The following is a 16,665-nucleotide window of genomic DNA, read 5'->3' as shown; positions in this document are numbered from 1 at the left end:
CTGCCACCTCGAATCCTCTTCGTTTGAAACTGAAGCCCTTCGATGGTAGCGTGCCACTTGACCTTTACCTCGAGCAAGCTAATATTGTTGCTCAAGCAAACCAATGGTCCGAAGATGAAACAACTTACGCTCTTGCGGCACAACTACAGGGACCAGCCATCGCGATACTGGCCCAACTTCAAGGAAGAGCTCTAACCTACCAAACGTTGGTAGCGGCACTTGAAGACCGCTTTGGTGACAAACATCTACAACACGTCCGCTATGGCGAGTTAAGCTTAGTTCACATGCAGCGGTTTTGGCCCTAGAGCGGCGCGATTTCTGCCGTCGCGGCGCTCTGGCCAGCACCAACAATTCAGTGGCACGAGCGCCGCGACGGCAGAAATCGCGCCGCTTTAGGGCCAAAATCGCTGCATGTGAAACACGCTTTACGTTGCCGCCGACAACAGCCGGGGGGACACTCCAAGCCCTGGCAACGGAAGTTGAGTGCCTAGCGCGAAAATCATTTGTGGGAGTTTCCGCCGACACTTTTCACCTTTTCAGCACTACTGCCTTCGTCGACGCCATTGCGGACACTGAAGTTCAAAAATGTGTTCGACTTGGAGGGCCAAAGACAGTTCAAGAGGCTTTGGCTAAGGCGTTGGAGATCTCAGCCATTCAAAAGGCAACAGCAAACGCCCAGGCTTCTTGCCCGGCACAGTTACAGCCAACTACTCATCTGGAGACGCCTGGAGCACGCCAGCAACCTGAAGGTCACCAACGAGTTAACACCAAGAGGCGCTGTTTTCAATGCGGGCGACAAGGACACTTGGCTGCAGAGTGTTACAGCGCGTCGGGAAACGGATATCCCGGTCCACAGGGGCGGGATCGGGTATAGAGGACCAAGTCCCCCTCGTCTCTGTTTCAAAGAGTTTTGCTGGTCTTCCAACTACCAAAGTGGAGATTCAAGGGATTGGAATACAAGAAAGTCTCCTCGATACTGGAGCAGCGGTTAACATAATCGACGCGACGCTTGTACCGGCTGATTGTAATGTCTCCCGGATTGCTCCACAACTTTTTACAGCCAACGGCGTCAAAGTTCACACCGGTGGACAAGTGAAGTTATTGGTCACTGCGCTCGGTGAGACGTCGTTAGTGGACTTCGTAATTTTGTCGAATTCCGTCTCTCCGATCATTCTGGGTTATGAGTGGTGCCAGAAAAACGGATTTTTTAAGTTGAACCCCGAACAGAACAAGGCCACCAAAACCCCGCGTCCACCCATGAAAACATTACACGCCAGCATTCCACGATGCGAAAGTATTTTGGTGTGGCTTGTGTACCTCGTTCGCTCATTTTCCTTCGTCGCCGTGGAAAAGTGGCACCTATTTCTAAAGTTTTTTTCCCAATATACCAACATCATATGTGTGTACAGCTATCGGATGAGTTAAACGTATGCGTTAAAGACTCTGCTACAATACCTGCCGAGACTGCTTCAATGATACGCCTGACTGTAAACAACAAAAAGGTTTACGGTGAAGCTGTTTTCGACTCGTGGCTCTGTGCGAAACCAGGGAAAGAACTAGCTGCACCCCGGACACTCGTGGCTTGTACTAATGGAGAATTCGTCGCTCTTGTCGTTAATCTAGGTGCCAACGACATCACTCTCAATCCAGGGAAACAGATTGGTGTACTCCAACCGTTGGCGAAGGACAAGATCTCAATACTTGCCAGCATTTCTCTAGAGTCAGATAACGAGTGCCATTTTTACAGTCATTATAATGCTTTACCGTGGGAACAATTTAAGTTTGGACCAGAATTGAGTTGCGAGCAGAAAACGAAAATCAAGAGGGTATTGTTGTCACATCGAAACTGCATCGCCCTGAGTTCGGACGAACTTGGATGCACACCGTATGCGACACATACCATTGACACCGGTGACAGCCGACCAATACATCAGCCACTACGCCGCCTAGCCCCAACAGAGCGTGAAATCATCAAACAGCAAGTGACTGAGATGCTCGACCACGGTGTGGTGAGTCCGTCAACGAGCCCATGGTCATCTCCAGTGGTGTTAGTGAGAAAGAAAGATGGCACTGTGCGGTTTTGTGTAGATTACAGAAAGCTTAATAGTACAACCAAGCTCGATGTCTACCCTCTTCCACGTCTTGATGATACCCTTGACCGACTGCAGGGAGCGGAATACTTTACAACATTGGATTTGATGTCGGGATACTGGCAGGTGCCACTCGATAAAAGGGACGCTGAAAAGTCAGCCTTCATCACACCAGATGGTCTCTACCAATTCAACCGTCTCCCCTTTGGCCTTTGCAATGCCCCAGCGACATTTCAAAGACTCATGGACCGAGTTTTGGGAAATCTGAAGTGGAGAATGGCGCTGGTGTATTTGGACGACGTTGTAATCTACGCAAACACTTTTGAAGAACATCTTCGAAGACTCTCACTCGTACTTGACGCCATAAGTGATGCCAACCTTCGTCTGAAGCCCCAAAAGTGTTTTTTCGGCTTCAAAGAGATCACATACTTGGGACATGTGGTAAACAAAAACGGCGTTAAACCTGATCCCTCGAAGCTTGAGGCTTTGTTTGAATATCCGACGCCAACAACTATCAAAGACGTCAGAAGTTTTTTGGGATTTGCGTCATATTTCCGCCGTTTTATTGTTAACTTTGCTACCCGCGCTGCCCCTTGAATTACTTACTCCGGAAGAACGTACCATGGCGATGGTGCAACGAAGAGCAGTCCTCGTTTCAAGACCTAAAAATGGCCCTTCTAAACGCCCCAGTGCTTGCTCACTTCGACCCATCCTTGTCAAAGACAATTCTCCACACGGATGCTAGCGGACAAGGACTTGGAGCTGTACTACTTCAAGAGTTTCCAGACGGTACTCAAAGAGTAATTTCGTACGCAAGTCGCAGGCTTACACATCAAGAAGAGAGGAATCATTCATCTGAATTAGAATGCCTGGCCCTTGTCTGGTCGGTGCAGAAATTTCGCCCTTACCTTTATGGCCGCCATTTTACTATTGTGACGGATAATTCAGCATTGACCTGGCTTCAGAGCAAACGAGACTTGACGGCCAAACTGGCACGCTGGGCGATTCTACTGCAAGAGTATGATTTTGAAATCATACATCGTAACGGACGTAGTCATCAGGACGCTGACTTTCTATCCCGCAACCCCCTAGACAAGGTCCCTGAGGCTCCGGAGTGTGACACTTGTTTTTGTGGTGCGACTTTCGACCTACGTCACAGTCAATGTCAAGATAACGAAGTACAAGATATTGTACAGCGCCTCGCATTATCCGGTTCGACAGACATTTTACGGCGACTGCGTCGAGCATACCGAGTGGAAAATGGCCTACTCTGTCACAGAAATCCCGGTCAACAACAATGGCTACCGGTGATTCCAGCTTCTCTGAGGGCTACCATGTTGAATCTCTGCCATGATGGCCCCACAGCGGGTCACCTCGGTCGAGATAAGACTCTGGCCAAACTTTCCGAACGCTATTGGTGGCACGGATTCCGGAAAGATGTTTCCAGGTATGTCGCTTCCTGTGAATCATGTCAAAGGAGAAAATTGCCCAGTATTTCACCTTTCACAGAGATTCATCCAACTCAACCACCGCAAGCTGCTTTCGAACTTATTGGACTTGATCATTTAGGACCATTTCCGAAATCACAAAAGGGTAACCGTTTCATTATTGTTGCTGTTGACCACCTTACAAAGTGGATTGAGCTACGTGCCGTGCCTACAACGTCAGCGAATCACATTGTGGAGTTTTTACGTGAGCAAATAGTACTTCGCCACGGCGTACCCCGCACCGTACTCACTGACCGGGGAACTCCATTCAGCTCTCGTATTTTTAAACACGAGATGGTAACTCATGGAATACACCACGCCCAGTCAGCACCCTACCATCCCCAAACCAACGGACTCGTTGAGCGTGCTAATTGAACTATCGCCGATATATTGTACGCTTATGTTAATGCTTCGCATGACAATTGGGATGTGTACGTACCATACGCATCGTTTGCTTTGAACACGTCGCAACAAGCAAGTACCACGACGACCCCTTTTAAACTGGTGTACGGTAGAACTCCGGTTCTGCCGCAGGAATCAACGTTATCCACCACGTGGAACCATAGAAGGCAAGAAATGAGCGATCATTTTGAGGACAGACTCAATGAGGCTCGCCGCCGGGCTCGCGTCGCAATAACCAGAGCCCAGCAGCGGATGCTAACCAATCACCGGCAGGATGACCGATTGTCCCCCATCGTGCCAGGGGACCTTGTTCTTGTACGCCGTCCCGTTAGATGGAAAGGAAAGGCAACCAAGCTACTTCCAAAATACAAAGGACCCTGTGAAGTGCTTCGACAAACAGGACCCGTGAGCTACCGGCTACGAGACCTCAATGCATCTCGAGAAGCATCCCGGACTTTCCCGGCTCACCCCAGTCAACTGAAGCTGTACGTGTCAAGACATACATTCAGTCAAGACCAGCATAGGACACAGACTGCCGAGGACGGACAGTCAACCAGGAGGGGGCAAAATGTGACAGTAGGACATTGAGGTGCAACGAGCGGGACAAAAAGGAGAAAAGGGAGAAGAAGTGGGTCGGAGACGGGCGAAGGACGAAGTGGCAGCAGCGAAAAAAAAGCGATCTGTAACAATATATATATATATATATAATGTGTGTGTGTGTGTGTTTGTGTGTGCGCGCGCGTATGTGTGTTGTGTTTTTGTCGTAATATTTTGATACACACACACACATATATATATATATATATGTATATATATGTGTGTGTGTGTGTGTGTGTGTGTGTGTTTTGTAATATTTTGATCTTTTAGTTTTTACAACCATCTGGCGTTTTTGATGTGTTCTAGTAATTTTATTTCGCCTTTTTGTAAGTTGTTTTGCTTACATCATGGGTGCTGCGAAATATGTAGTGAGGGTGTATTTATGATTACTTTCACTACGGATGTTTAACTCTTAGTCAGAAATATCTATGAAAACCTAATCATTAGCTAAGGTTAGATCAATAAAACTATTGCCAGTTGTTGAGGTATAAGTTGGACCTTGAGAAATCTTATTTAATATAAAAAGTGAATGATTTATTGCGAATTGGGCGAGGATATCTCCTGAACTATCTGAGGATCCTCCCCCCATGCCTGTTGTTCTGCGTTGAAATCCCCCACAATGGCTGTAGGTAGATTGTCACGTGTTATGAGGATCTCTTCTATTGTGTGCGGTATGTTTGAAATATCTTCTCTTGGACACTCATATGAATTAATATTTCTTATTTTTGTTGTTTTCGTTGTTATTGTGAGTGAATTATATCCCGGGTTATCGTTTCAGCAAAAGCTCCAATTCCTTGTCCCGTACAATCATCGCTGCGCGTGGTTGTTTAGTGTATTGTATAATGTGGTCTGTCAAAGAATATCTGATTATTTTATTTTCAACACAATAGGGGTCTTGAATTTTGTCAACACAATAGGTTGAATTTTGTCTATGGTAATTTTTAGAAGTTCTGTGGCTGAAAATGACTCATTCGTGTTAATTTGTAAAACTTTGAACGTTGCATCAATGTTTAGATAGGAAGAGTCCTCTTCTTTTTTCTTGTTTTTATTGGTATGCGATTTTTATTTGCAACCTCTCCACTTGGGTGAGGTAGCATGGGCGCTGTTGCAAGAGTGCCCAACGTGTAATGTTTCCCTTTGCAAAAGTGGCATGATCCCTACAACTTATGCATCTCTTTATTTGTTCTTGACAGATCTCCCCCAGATGGTCTCTGTTATAATTGTGGCATCGAGGAGATGCAGTGCAGCGTGCCAGCAAGTGACCAAATCGGCAGTATCTTTTTGCAAATCGTGATATAGGAGTTTTCCTCAAAAAAGACATGAGGTCCAATCAGGGAAGACCCTCCCTTTCTTCTGCAGCTCCCTAAACATCTTCGGGCTGAGCTCGAAGATAACTATGGCGAACTTGTCGCGGTTTGCCGACGTCCGCACAATCTGCATCTCCTCGGTGGTTCCTGTCAATTTGTTTTAATTTATCAGTCTTCCTTTTAGTTGTTCAGGATCAGTTGTAGCAATCTCCCTAACCCTAACTTAAAAGTTTCGTATGAAAGTTTTTTTTTTTTTTTGCATCTGTAGTTTTTTATTAATTGTTTTTTCCACGTTGGAGATTTCTTCCTTGGAAGTATTCGAAATCAGTGCTCCTCCCTTAATGATTTGAAACTCGGGAGCGGTAACGGTTAACTTTTCAGGAAGGACCGCCGATCTCAGAGTGGAGATTACTTGTAGCAATTCTTTCCCCTTCTGCAGTTCTTTTGTGAAGAACAGAAGTGCTGCCTTTTCTGGCTCGCATCTTTTGTCTTCAGGTGTTGTGAGCTTTATTAGTTTTGTTAATTTGCAAGTTTATCTTTGATTAATGTTCTTTGTCACATCAGCATAGCTGCGAGACGGCTGGAGAGCCCGCTCATTCAGCCTCCCCTGCAAGTATGCAATACGTTCAATTAGATCGATGACAATGTTAGTTAAGTTTTGAAAGCTCAGTGCCGGAGCATTGGTTTGTTCCTTGGTCATTAGGGCTGCAAGATAAGTGACAGCATTTGCATATTGCATCTGTGCCGTCCCCGGTTTGTCCCGGACCGACTCTAAAAGGACACCCGTGGAGGCACCCGCGGAAGCCCCAGCGGGTACGCCCGCAGCTTCCCCCTAAGCACATTAGATGGGGCCGGCTCAGGTTGTGTGGTCACCATTGGTTCATCTGGTTTTCTTGTTTTGTCATTAGTGTTTGTCTTTTCCAATTCATCTTCTTGCGCCTTTTCTTTTTTTTTTTTTTTTCTGGTCATTCGCCCTCGCGGCTCTCTTCTTCTCCTTTTTCCTTTTCCGTCGTTGAGTCCCCATGGAGTCTGCTGTGTGCTCGGAAGAGCTGTTTTCTTCTTGTTGTGTAGTCGTCTTAGTGGGGACCTCGAGTTAGGTCTGGATGTTGTCATGTCGAAGGCTAAGCAGTCATTGCACTTCTTAATTCTGAAGGTATTCAAATGCACGTGTCTAAATATAATCACTGCGACGTATGTGTACGTTGCGACGATCTTAGTGGTATCTTTAATAATTGTTAATAGTTTCAAAGTCGAGCAACACAATTTTTCTGGTTTCTTTACCCGCGCGTGGTTGGAAGTGCTACAGCTCTTATAGAAGCTGGGAGAACACTCGCGCGGGTGTCTGCTACTTTTCGGTTAGTCAGGAAAGAAATATAATAAATTTGCTAGTAACCCATTGTACGCTGTAAGCGATAGTGGGTTAGACAGTGCGAGGTTCTTATACTGCTAGCCCATTGTAGTTTGGTGTTATAGATTTCTTAAATGGGCTTGTTTTCCCTCCCACTACCTATTCAAGATGGCTGTTCGGAACCCACTTGGGTTTATCAGTCTTTTAGATTAATTTAGGTCTTCTATTAAGCTATATTTAGTATCAAACTGATCGCTACGACTTTCGGAATCTAATCGAATACATGGAATATCTCAGAGAAGTTTATGAGTAGAGAAATAACCGGAACAATACAGCGTACTGTTCGATAATCTAGGTGGGATTGTCTTCTTCCTCCTCTTTCTACACAAGCAGACAGTCATTTGAGGAAGCCAGTAAGATAGAGACATAGACAGCTAGCCTTTGCACCTACCTACTAATCCTTTTTATCAGAGCTCGGCTCTCTGACGTCGCAGCGCGCCCTTATTTCCTCCTCTACTTCAGTTGCTCTCCCTATACAAAAATGTCGCCGTAAGCTAGGTGCATAAAATCAGATGGGTAACTTTGTTCACTTTTAAAAGGATGAAGCTTGTGAAGGAAAATAGTTTTGAAACTAAAATAAAAAGAAATGGGTGCTTTCAATCCATTCCTTTGGGCAGCCTGTCTAAGACTTGCCTTGCCACTTGACTTTAAACAGTGATGTCTAATGTCGTCACGACATTATGCGAAGCGCAATTTTGTCTGCTTCTTGCTCAGGAGTTGCGATGATGCCAAAACTCCGAGCTCTTAATGGCTGATTGATAAAGAACAGTGCGTAGATATTGAGATCTACCCACTATTCCTTCAATGAGAGCCAATCAGAGCTCGCCGTCGTTCTGACGTCACCACAACCTCGCAAAAGAAGCAGACGACTTTCTCTCCGCATAAACATGCTCTGAAAGCGAACACCCTGTTATCATTGCGCAGATTCTTAAAGAAACATCAAGACGTCATCTTGGCTGGGAAAGAAGATGCCCAAGTCTTTGTGCCACTGTGCGGGAAAGCTGTAGAATTGAAATGGTGAGTGTATGCCGTTGAATTCCGGTGCTCCACCCAGAACCAAACAAACCTTTTATGGTCGTACGCTCTTGTAGGAAAGGTATGTACAGAAGGCAGCATTATATGTGTTTAAGGTCGTGAATACATGTGTGTTGGATTAACAAAGGGCATAACAAAATTTTGATTTTAAACATTGAACCATAAACTGTGTCAAAAAGGTAGATAAGCACTTACGCAGCTTTTTTTAGGTGGGTTAAATAACGGACAAATTAGACGTTAGAAGTTCAGTTCACACGTTTGCGTTTGGGTGCGACCGAGCGCGTTGTAACCGCTTAGCGACCGCTTAAGACGAGAGGAAAACACAATGACACCATCTAACGGGCAACACTTTCTGATCCGCGTCCTAGCTTTTTTTATGCGTCATTTTTCACCATGGGCTTGAAATGATTCTGAAGATGATATAACCGAGCATTTGAGGAAACATACCCAGATCGAAAGCGTTCTTCGGCTGTCGATGAATGGCGCAAGTGTGCTCTCTCGCCCTCTCGTCGTAGGCGAGAGGACGAGAGAGCACAAGCGGTTGCCACGCAGTCGGTCACAGTAAAACGCAAACGTCTCAACAAACCAGGTTACTAGAGACACTCTGAATATGCGCCTAGAATGAAGAACAAAATGGATCCTTTGTTTCCAGCTCGTGAGATCTGTTCCAGCTTTGTTTCAGCAAAGCGATTTCTAGAGTGAAAATTCGCGTCAAGAATATATGAAGGCACCGGTTTAAACAGAATTAGCTGCGAGATGTTTTGGTGGCGCCCTCCTATGGTTCCCTGTCGTGACGTCATTATCATGCGAACAACGGTTTCAATGGTGTTTGTAATTAGCATGGTGAAAGCTTTAAATCATTGCACTCTCCAAGCAACTCTGCCAATACCGTAAAAATTCAAGCTTTTCCATTTCTCTTATTTCCGTCGATGCGAAATCCTTTGCTGACGTCATAGTCAACATTCGGCCATTCGTGGCAGGCCGACCACAGCAACGCTTTATATTGCGCGTTGAGCGTACAAGATGTTAAGTAAGTGACACTGAACGGCCTCTTCTGCGCCACCGCACGCTGGTTTACACGAGGTCATCTAGCACATGCCTGCTTGCCAGCCGATCGGGTAGGTGGCGACTCTGTCGATTTGTATGCTGTGCATTTTTACATATATCGCTTCAGTGTGTTGGTGCTTGTTGCATTTCCTTTATTTTTTCAGCGTTCTCGTTGGCTCTAAAACAAGGTTGTTGACACGTAATGACTAGACGCTAAAATATGCGTTCAGAATTCGCACCTTAAAAACTAATATTTTTATATTTCCTAACAAGAAGATGCGCATAGGACTCGCAAAAAACCTGCGCTCTTAAAGTTTCATCACTGCGTAACAAACATGTTTCCGCGCTGGGATGTTAAACGGCACAACCTAAAAAGCTAATATATGAACCAACCAAAAATCGCGGGAAATTCGACCTTTTTTGTTTTACCGCCTGCGTTTCCTCTGCTGTCCAGGTTTTTTTGCGCCGTTGCCACCTATAATGAATTAACTCACCCTAAAGCATCACACAAGAAAAGAAATGAATGAGCTCCATTATCTAAGAAAAGTCACAAAATTTAGATCCACTGAAACGATATTATAACCCTATAAGACATCATTAGTTCGTCCAAAGCTCGAGTACGTCATATGGTGTTCACACAGTCCTTAAAGTATTGAAAACAAATAAAGTAGGCATGTGACTTCCCCGATGAACTCTGCAGACCGTTAGAACGTCTACCCCTGGGAAAAAGGACACAAATTGCAAGGCTCCAGTTTTTATATTAATTAGCATACAACAGCTTCAGTATTCTGCAAGAAAAGTATTTAATTTATTCTAGTAAACGATTGACATAAGGTATAACCACGGCAAACGTTTGAAGAGTACCAATTTCACAATAATTGATTTACTTTTTTTTTCTTCCTTCGAGACATTTATGAGTGGAAACATTTGCCGTGATACGTCCTACATTTTACTATCCCAGCTTCACATTTTGGTCAACTTAAAAGTACGCCTGTCGACATATAATAACGCATAACTGTCATCGACTGTTAATTCCTCGATAATTTTGTATTCTGTTCATTTTGTATTGTACCACACTTATTAAGCATTCCCGAAAGGAAATAACAGTGTTGAGAATCAATTAATTAATAAAACAATTTTACAGGAACGAAGGGGTGTACTGCACATACACTGAAACAATGGTATTGTTAAAGGCATATTTGCGATATTTTTCTTACCATAACTAGGCCAGCTTGCTTATTATCTTTCTGCCTGATTATGTTGAGTTATCGCGCATGTGCTCCACTTTTAAGCTCTGGCGTTTCAATCGAGCTACTTTATTGTATAAAACAGGTAATTTCTAAGAGGTCTTATTGATTACATTTTGCGCGCGTGCGAAACCCCTTAAAACCGTCATTTATATACATTATCGTGGGGAAGCAACTTCCTTTTATCACGAGACGAAGTATTTTCTTGAAACTCTTTTCCACTGCCGAAATTTAATAATATTAAAATCTAGCGTTCCCTTCCAAATTGTGTAAAGCTATACATATTTATTTTAAGAACCTCGTTTCACCGCTCATTTAACGCTTTTTTTTCCTCCCCCACAAATTAGTTGACGAGATGAGTCGTGTTTTGACAATGAACATCATCATTAGGGTGTCTGGAATAGGCCTTCTGCTGCTGTACTTCCCCCCGTCATATCTCACCTCCATTCATCGAAAACCGGTCCCGAAGTGGCAACGAATTGCGTCGCAGGAGCTCACGTGTCACGCTATCGGATGTCGCAATCCTGGCGGTTGGGTGTACACGTTTTTGCAAAGAGTACGAGAGAACGGAAGTGTCGCTGTTGTCGCGGCGTCCCTAAAGCCCCTCTATCCTGGGAAAAGTGGCGCCATTCTTTGAAATAGCCGCCGCGCACACTATTGGCCAGTCGTCACGTGACACCTGGCTTTCGGTTTTGGACTTCCGGTCGTCATGAATTTCCCAAGATGTTGCTACGCCGCAGCTGACGGGCTGCTGCGCCCGTAAGAAAGTAGACCGGAAAGCTTTTCAGTGTTCCCTCTGGGACGGAAAATGAACCTCGGAGGAAGATCTTGCTTCACCGAATCGGTCGAAAAGATTTCAACCCGACGGGAGCCGCCGTAAAGTTATGCGAGGTAGGTGCTCTGTATACTCATTAGCGTGCAAAGAGACAGCTGTTTAGAGCGAGGTATGCCCTCCTTTCCACCGAAAGGGCGAGCGATGTAATAGCGAGCACAACATAGCCAACTTGGCATGCACGGACGCTCGTGCCGTGGAAGTAAAGGCACCTACGCACAGTTGCGTTTGAAAGCGCCTGACTACGTTGCGTCGGGAACCGAAAGCGAGTCAACGGCACATCTGTGCTTCGCATGAAGCTTGGAATCCAATTCAAGGAATAGACAGTTTGCAATATTACCCAAGCATGAAGGCGAATGCAGGGATTGGTGTTCCACGCGCCACACGTGCACGCCTTTCCCGTATGAAAGATTTGAAGTAAATAACCAAAGTAAAGGAATCTGGAGTTGGGCAAGTTGGTGCATCTTAGATTCGAAAAGCGCCAGAAAACAAGGACAACACAAGGAATAGACGAAACGATGCCCTCAACATTAAAACACTGTACACCAGGAATATTTACAGACAAGTGCATTTTCCCTCTTAGCCCAGAAACAAACAAAAAAATGCTGTACAGGCTCGGGTTTACCTTCTTTTGCAGAAGGCAGTTACAGATGGTTCGTAAAATACATGCTAGAAATGATCCAATAATAAAACAAAAATTCAAATGAGAGTGGTGCTTTGACGTTCTCTCAAAGCAAACCCAGCTTGCTAAAATGTTCCCCCTAATGAATCCGAACCAGACTATCCAGCCTTTGAGATTGGCGTTTTCTCCCACCTCATCCAGCGCATCGTTTCGTGTATTCCCTCTGTTGTCCTTGTTTTCTGGCGCTTTTCGGACCAAAGTAAAGCGTTGACGAACGCGCGTGCAAGATGCCATTTGTTTTAGGTATTTGTTTTAGAAAAGTTACTACTGCTGAGGCCAGCACGTGTGGTGCGTGGAACATCAATCCTTGCATTCTCCTTGATGCTGGGGTAATATACACGTTTGCAAGAAAGGCTCCTGTGCGCTGCCATTTTGAGCGATGCTGGCGCCCCGTACCGTTTCCGCCATGTTGGGCTGCGCCAGGGGCACGTCATTGGGGTGCGCTATGACAAGATGGTGCCGTTTGCTGCATCGCCGATGGCTTACGTTAGCGGCACACTTACTGTCTCGGAACGCAGGAGGATGTATCCACACAGAATCGTAGCGTCACATATTGTAGGACGGGGCATCTTTAAGGGTTGGAGCTGACTTTATAACGATCGCAGCCTCTGTTCCTGCATGTTGTGGAAGCCAGAGCTGCCGCGAGCGCAGCCATCGTTGATGCAAAGGCCATGCGACTTTTGGCGCATTCTGAAGAGAGCGCCTTGAGACTTTAGATCTTTATGAAAATTTTCGATTTGTTACCGCTTTAGGCATTTTATTTAATTGTCCTTGCTCTTTCGCTGTCGAAGACGACACGTGTACGTTTTATAATTATTTTTTTTTATTTCTTTCTGCGCTCAGTGGTGTACGCCTCGGCGAGAGACGCTTGGCAACATTGTACGACAACCAGCGAACGTCCTGGCTGGAGAGTAGGTCCGCCTCACCTTGGCGCGCGGTTCGAGGTTAAGCCGGGATCCCACTTGCAAAGGTATAAGGTATAAGGAGTATTCTCTGGTGGCCATAGCTGTGTGCGCGACTGCTGAGCCCGTGCTGACGCCGAGCTTCCACAGTTCTTCCGCCGCGTTCATTCCGCACCATCAAGAGTGCCGGTCTTAGCAGCCTATTAATGGGAGCTCGCTCTGAGCATGCGCTCTAAAGTGCACCCACAAATATGGCGTCCTATGAATACTTTCTATAGGTCTATTGCTTAGCACGCGATAAAATAAGTATGGATTCCTGCGTTTTCGCAGTCGCAACTCAGTGAAACGCTGTCAAACGCAACTATGCGTCGGGGCCGGAAGTCGTTCAAACGGCCTGCTCCTGCTCGTGCTTGTGGCATCCGGAGTACGTGCTCTCGTAAAGTGTTGCGTACGTGCTCACGTACTATACTTTGTTTCGCACAGATAGCTTGCAACGCTGCCGCAGCTGCGGACCCGAGCATTGGGCTGTATCTATACTCCGTTGCAATATAAGTGCGAGCGCAGCCAGTGCGACAAGCAGGAGTATGTCTTCTCTGACGACGCTCTTACTGGACGGGCGTGTGTGCTTAGCTTGCTCAAAGTGCGTTCGCTGTCGTAGCGTCAATAGGGTCTCCTTCCCTCGTAGTCTTATTTAAACAAAAACGCAAGCAAATAAAACATTTCAGATCAACCCTACACTCGCGCCAGCAGCTTTGACAGCACGCAAAATTCGCGTGCAGGTCTTTGACGGGCTAACCTAGGATCTGCAGAAACGGGTGTTTGAGGTGGCGTTACACGATGTGCTCCCGACTACAGTCCGATCTCTTCAATCTATTACAGGACCGCTTCAGTATTGACCAATTCAAAACAGTAATCATGCAAAACAAAGGAGAGCAAAAAATTGCGGAAAGATGCTCTCCCAAACATTTCTTTTTTCGTTACCTTCAACCATGAGTGTAAACCATCACTGCAAGGGAACTGGAAATGTAAATGGTATGTACAACATCTCACAATATATATATATATATATATATATATATATATATATATATATATATATATATATATATATATATATTCTTCAGTGAGACACGTTGCATGAGTTTTATGATACAAATTCGATGCACAAACTGATAATTTTGGATGCCTCTTTTACAAATTGCAGTACCATTTGTTCGTTTTGGTTGCCTCCCTAAAGTCCCCGAGGCACCCCCAGCAAAACCTGAATAGTACACCAAAAGGTAGTACACACGGTACTGAAATATCCCCAGGACAGACTGCTGCAGCAACCGCAGCTGGTGTTTAGTTTGGCTGCCCGACACTGTTTCGTGGTCGACCGGGGACTATCTACAACTATAGTGCCATATCTGTCCAATCTAGGAGTATGTGTCCTCCCGAGGGCCCCCAGCAAGTTCCAAGCGGTGCTGTACCGAACCTAACTTTACCAGCTCCCCAAGAGCACCCTGGTTCGGCAACCCCCCCCCCCCCCCCCCCCCCCAGCGCTGCTGGTGAATTTAGCGCAATGATACTGTTGTTTCCAGGTCGACCGAGGCACACCTACAACGACTGTTGTCTCTGTTCATTTATTCATTCTAGAAGTGTGTGCCGTCCCATGGCTGCCGAGCAAGGTCTGAGCAGCGCCCTACAGACCCTAGCTTCTCCAACTTCTCCTGGGCGGATTGCCGCAGCAACAGCTGATGAGTTTTCATTTTCGATTGCTGTTTATTTCCTGGCAGAGTGCAGACAGTCACACACTGTTACTTACATCTGATCTTATAGTCTCACTGTTAGCCGCTTAACAAGACTAAAGTAATCATCTTTTTTTTTTAGGCACACTGTTTACACTTGATATCCGGTGGTATCGTCAGAATGTCAGTTTTTCTGGTGTAGTGATGAATGACAAAGAGCTACAAAGAACTATATTCAATGCAGATAAAACTGGTATTAGCGCAATGCCAGTTGCAGATCAACTTAAGTGTCTCGAAAAGCCAACTATGAAAGGGACTGCATGGAGTAAAGGGATCCTCGAGAAAGTTTTTAAGATTAATTTTTCTTGTGTTTTCCATGGGTTCAATGTGGTACTGGGGAATGGGGGTAGCTTTTGCCTGTAGAATGCAGACTTCATTGGCATGTACAGGACTTCAAGTTTGTGTCAGACATAATCCACAAGCTGATGGATTCTTTAGCATACAAGGTGAGCCAAACTTGCTGCACAGAACACACTCGTGCATCCTTATCTTAAGTATGCATCTGAAGTCCAATACCTGCAGATCCGTCTTATCAAGCAGCTCTATGTTTAATTCCATGCGGTTTGTACAATTTATTGTCTACAGGTGTACCGCACCAGTAACAGCATTAGAAGGTGTAAGGGCTTTAGAAGTATTTTATGATATGTAAAAGTGACTCGCAGCTGTCAGTAAAGCTACCCGCAAATTTGTGAAGTGTTAAGAAAGCATTTTGATTGTGAATGGTGCGTCTCCGTGTCATTTGTCTGCTTTTTTTCCTTCTGCGATTTCTTTTGATATGCACTCAGTGTGTGTTCTACTTGTAGTGAATGCTCCTGCCGTGGCCTTTTACTTGGCTTGCAGTTTTGTGAAATAAATAAAATTGTGACTTTGATTTTGTTCTTTTTAACATCATCTGTGCATGCTTGTGCATTTTCATGGAGATTTCGATCTCGCATTCGCTTATTTTGAATTGTTTTCTGGGTATGATTTGAATTATTTTTGCCTCATTTCCTTTTACTGAAATAACCAGCAATTGCTTGATTCGAGAACTAGATGCTGAAACCGAGCGCTAGTTTCCAAGTCTGCACCGGGACGCTGGCCCAGGGGTCTAAAAGCAGCACAAATCGTAATTAAACCTGTTTCTTTTTTTTTTAGTATGAACGAATAACAGATGAGATACAGACACTCTGATAAAATTAGGGAGTAACAAAACTAAACGAAAACGGAGTTTTCATTTCTTAAAACGGCTGCATCAAATAAAATAACGAAAATAGTATTTATTATACGCTCGGAAAAGTAGCGGCACCGCGTAGGCCTGCAGCGAAAAGCCCGCGGTGTCGCAAATGTTTACAGCATGCACAGAAATACGTAGCAATTTTTATCATTACTAGTATTGCAGGCAGCTTAAAAGTGCTAGCCTAGTATCAACCACATCAACACTTCCCCGATTAGAAAGAAAAAAGTATCTTGCTTTCTAGGCCGCCAAATTGTAGCGCCCGTAGGCCAAACCCTCCCGAAAGCTCGCCAAGGACAGGTATTAAAAAGTAGTCAATCATTTGAAATCGTGGAGATTACAATTGCAATTTAGGGTTTTATATGATTATTAAACACGACTTGCAATTATGTGAAGCCGAGCACTCACGAGACACTGACCTAATGCAAGTCGGTAGGGACGATTATTCAAAGCACTTTCGGGATTCACGGTTGAACGAAGAGATCTAGAGCGGCGTCAGGACGGTAGGATACGAATGCAGGCTCTAAATGAGGTCATTGCCACACTTAAATGACGAGAAACGTCCACACGATCGGCAACGCGCCCGCTCCAGCTGTGAAGCCGAATTAACCTCCTTGAGCCGAACACTC

The 16,665-nt window shown here is 45.1% G+C and overlaps 1 protein-coding gene across 1 annotated transcript in view; it reads left to right on the top strand.

Moving 5' to 3' along the window:
- Window positions 1–16,665, top strand: part of LOC120850759 (thiopurine S-methyltransferase) — a 52,368-nt gene that overhangs the window by 3,721 nt on the left and 31,982 nt on the right. Inside the window, exon 2 of the mRNA XM_042286656.1 lies at window positions 8,216–8,308. Within this exon, the coding sequence (XP_042142590.1) occupies window positions 8,216–8,308 (93 nt within the window). The remainder of the gene's footprint in view (window positions 1–8,215; window positions 8,309–16,665) is intronic.

This window comes from Ixodes scapularis, unplaced genomic scaffold (assembly GCF_016920785.2).
Source record: "Ixodes scapularis isolate PalLabHiFi unplaced genomic scaffold, ASM1692078v2 PGA_scaffold8__174_contigs__length_109621045, whole genome shotgun sequence".
NCBI classification, from domain to species: Eukaryota; Metazoa; Arthropoda; class Arachnida; order Ixodida; family Ixodidae; genus Ixodes; species Ixodes scapularis.
The sequence above is the reverse complement of the archived record's forward strand: the minus strand, read 5'-3'. Positions and strand labels throughout refer to the sequence as shown.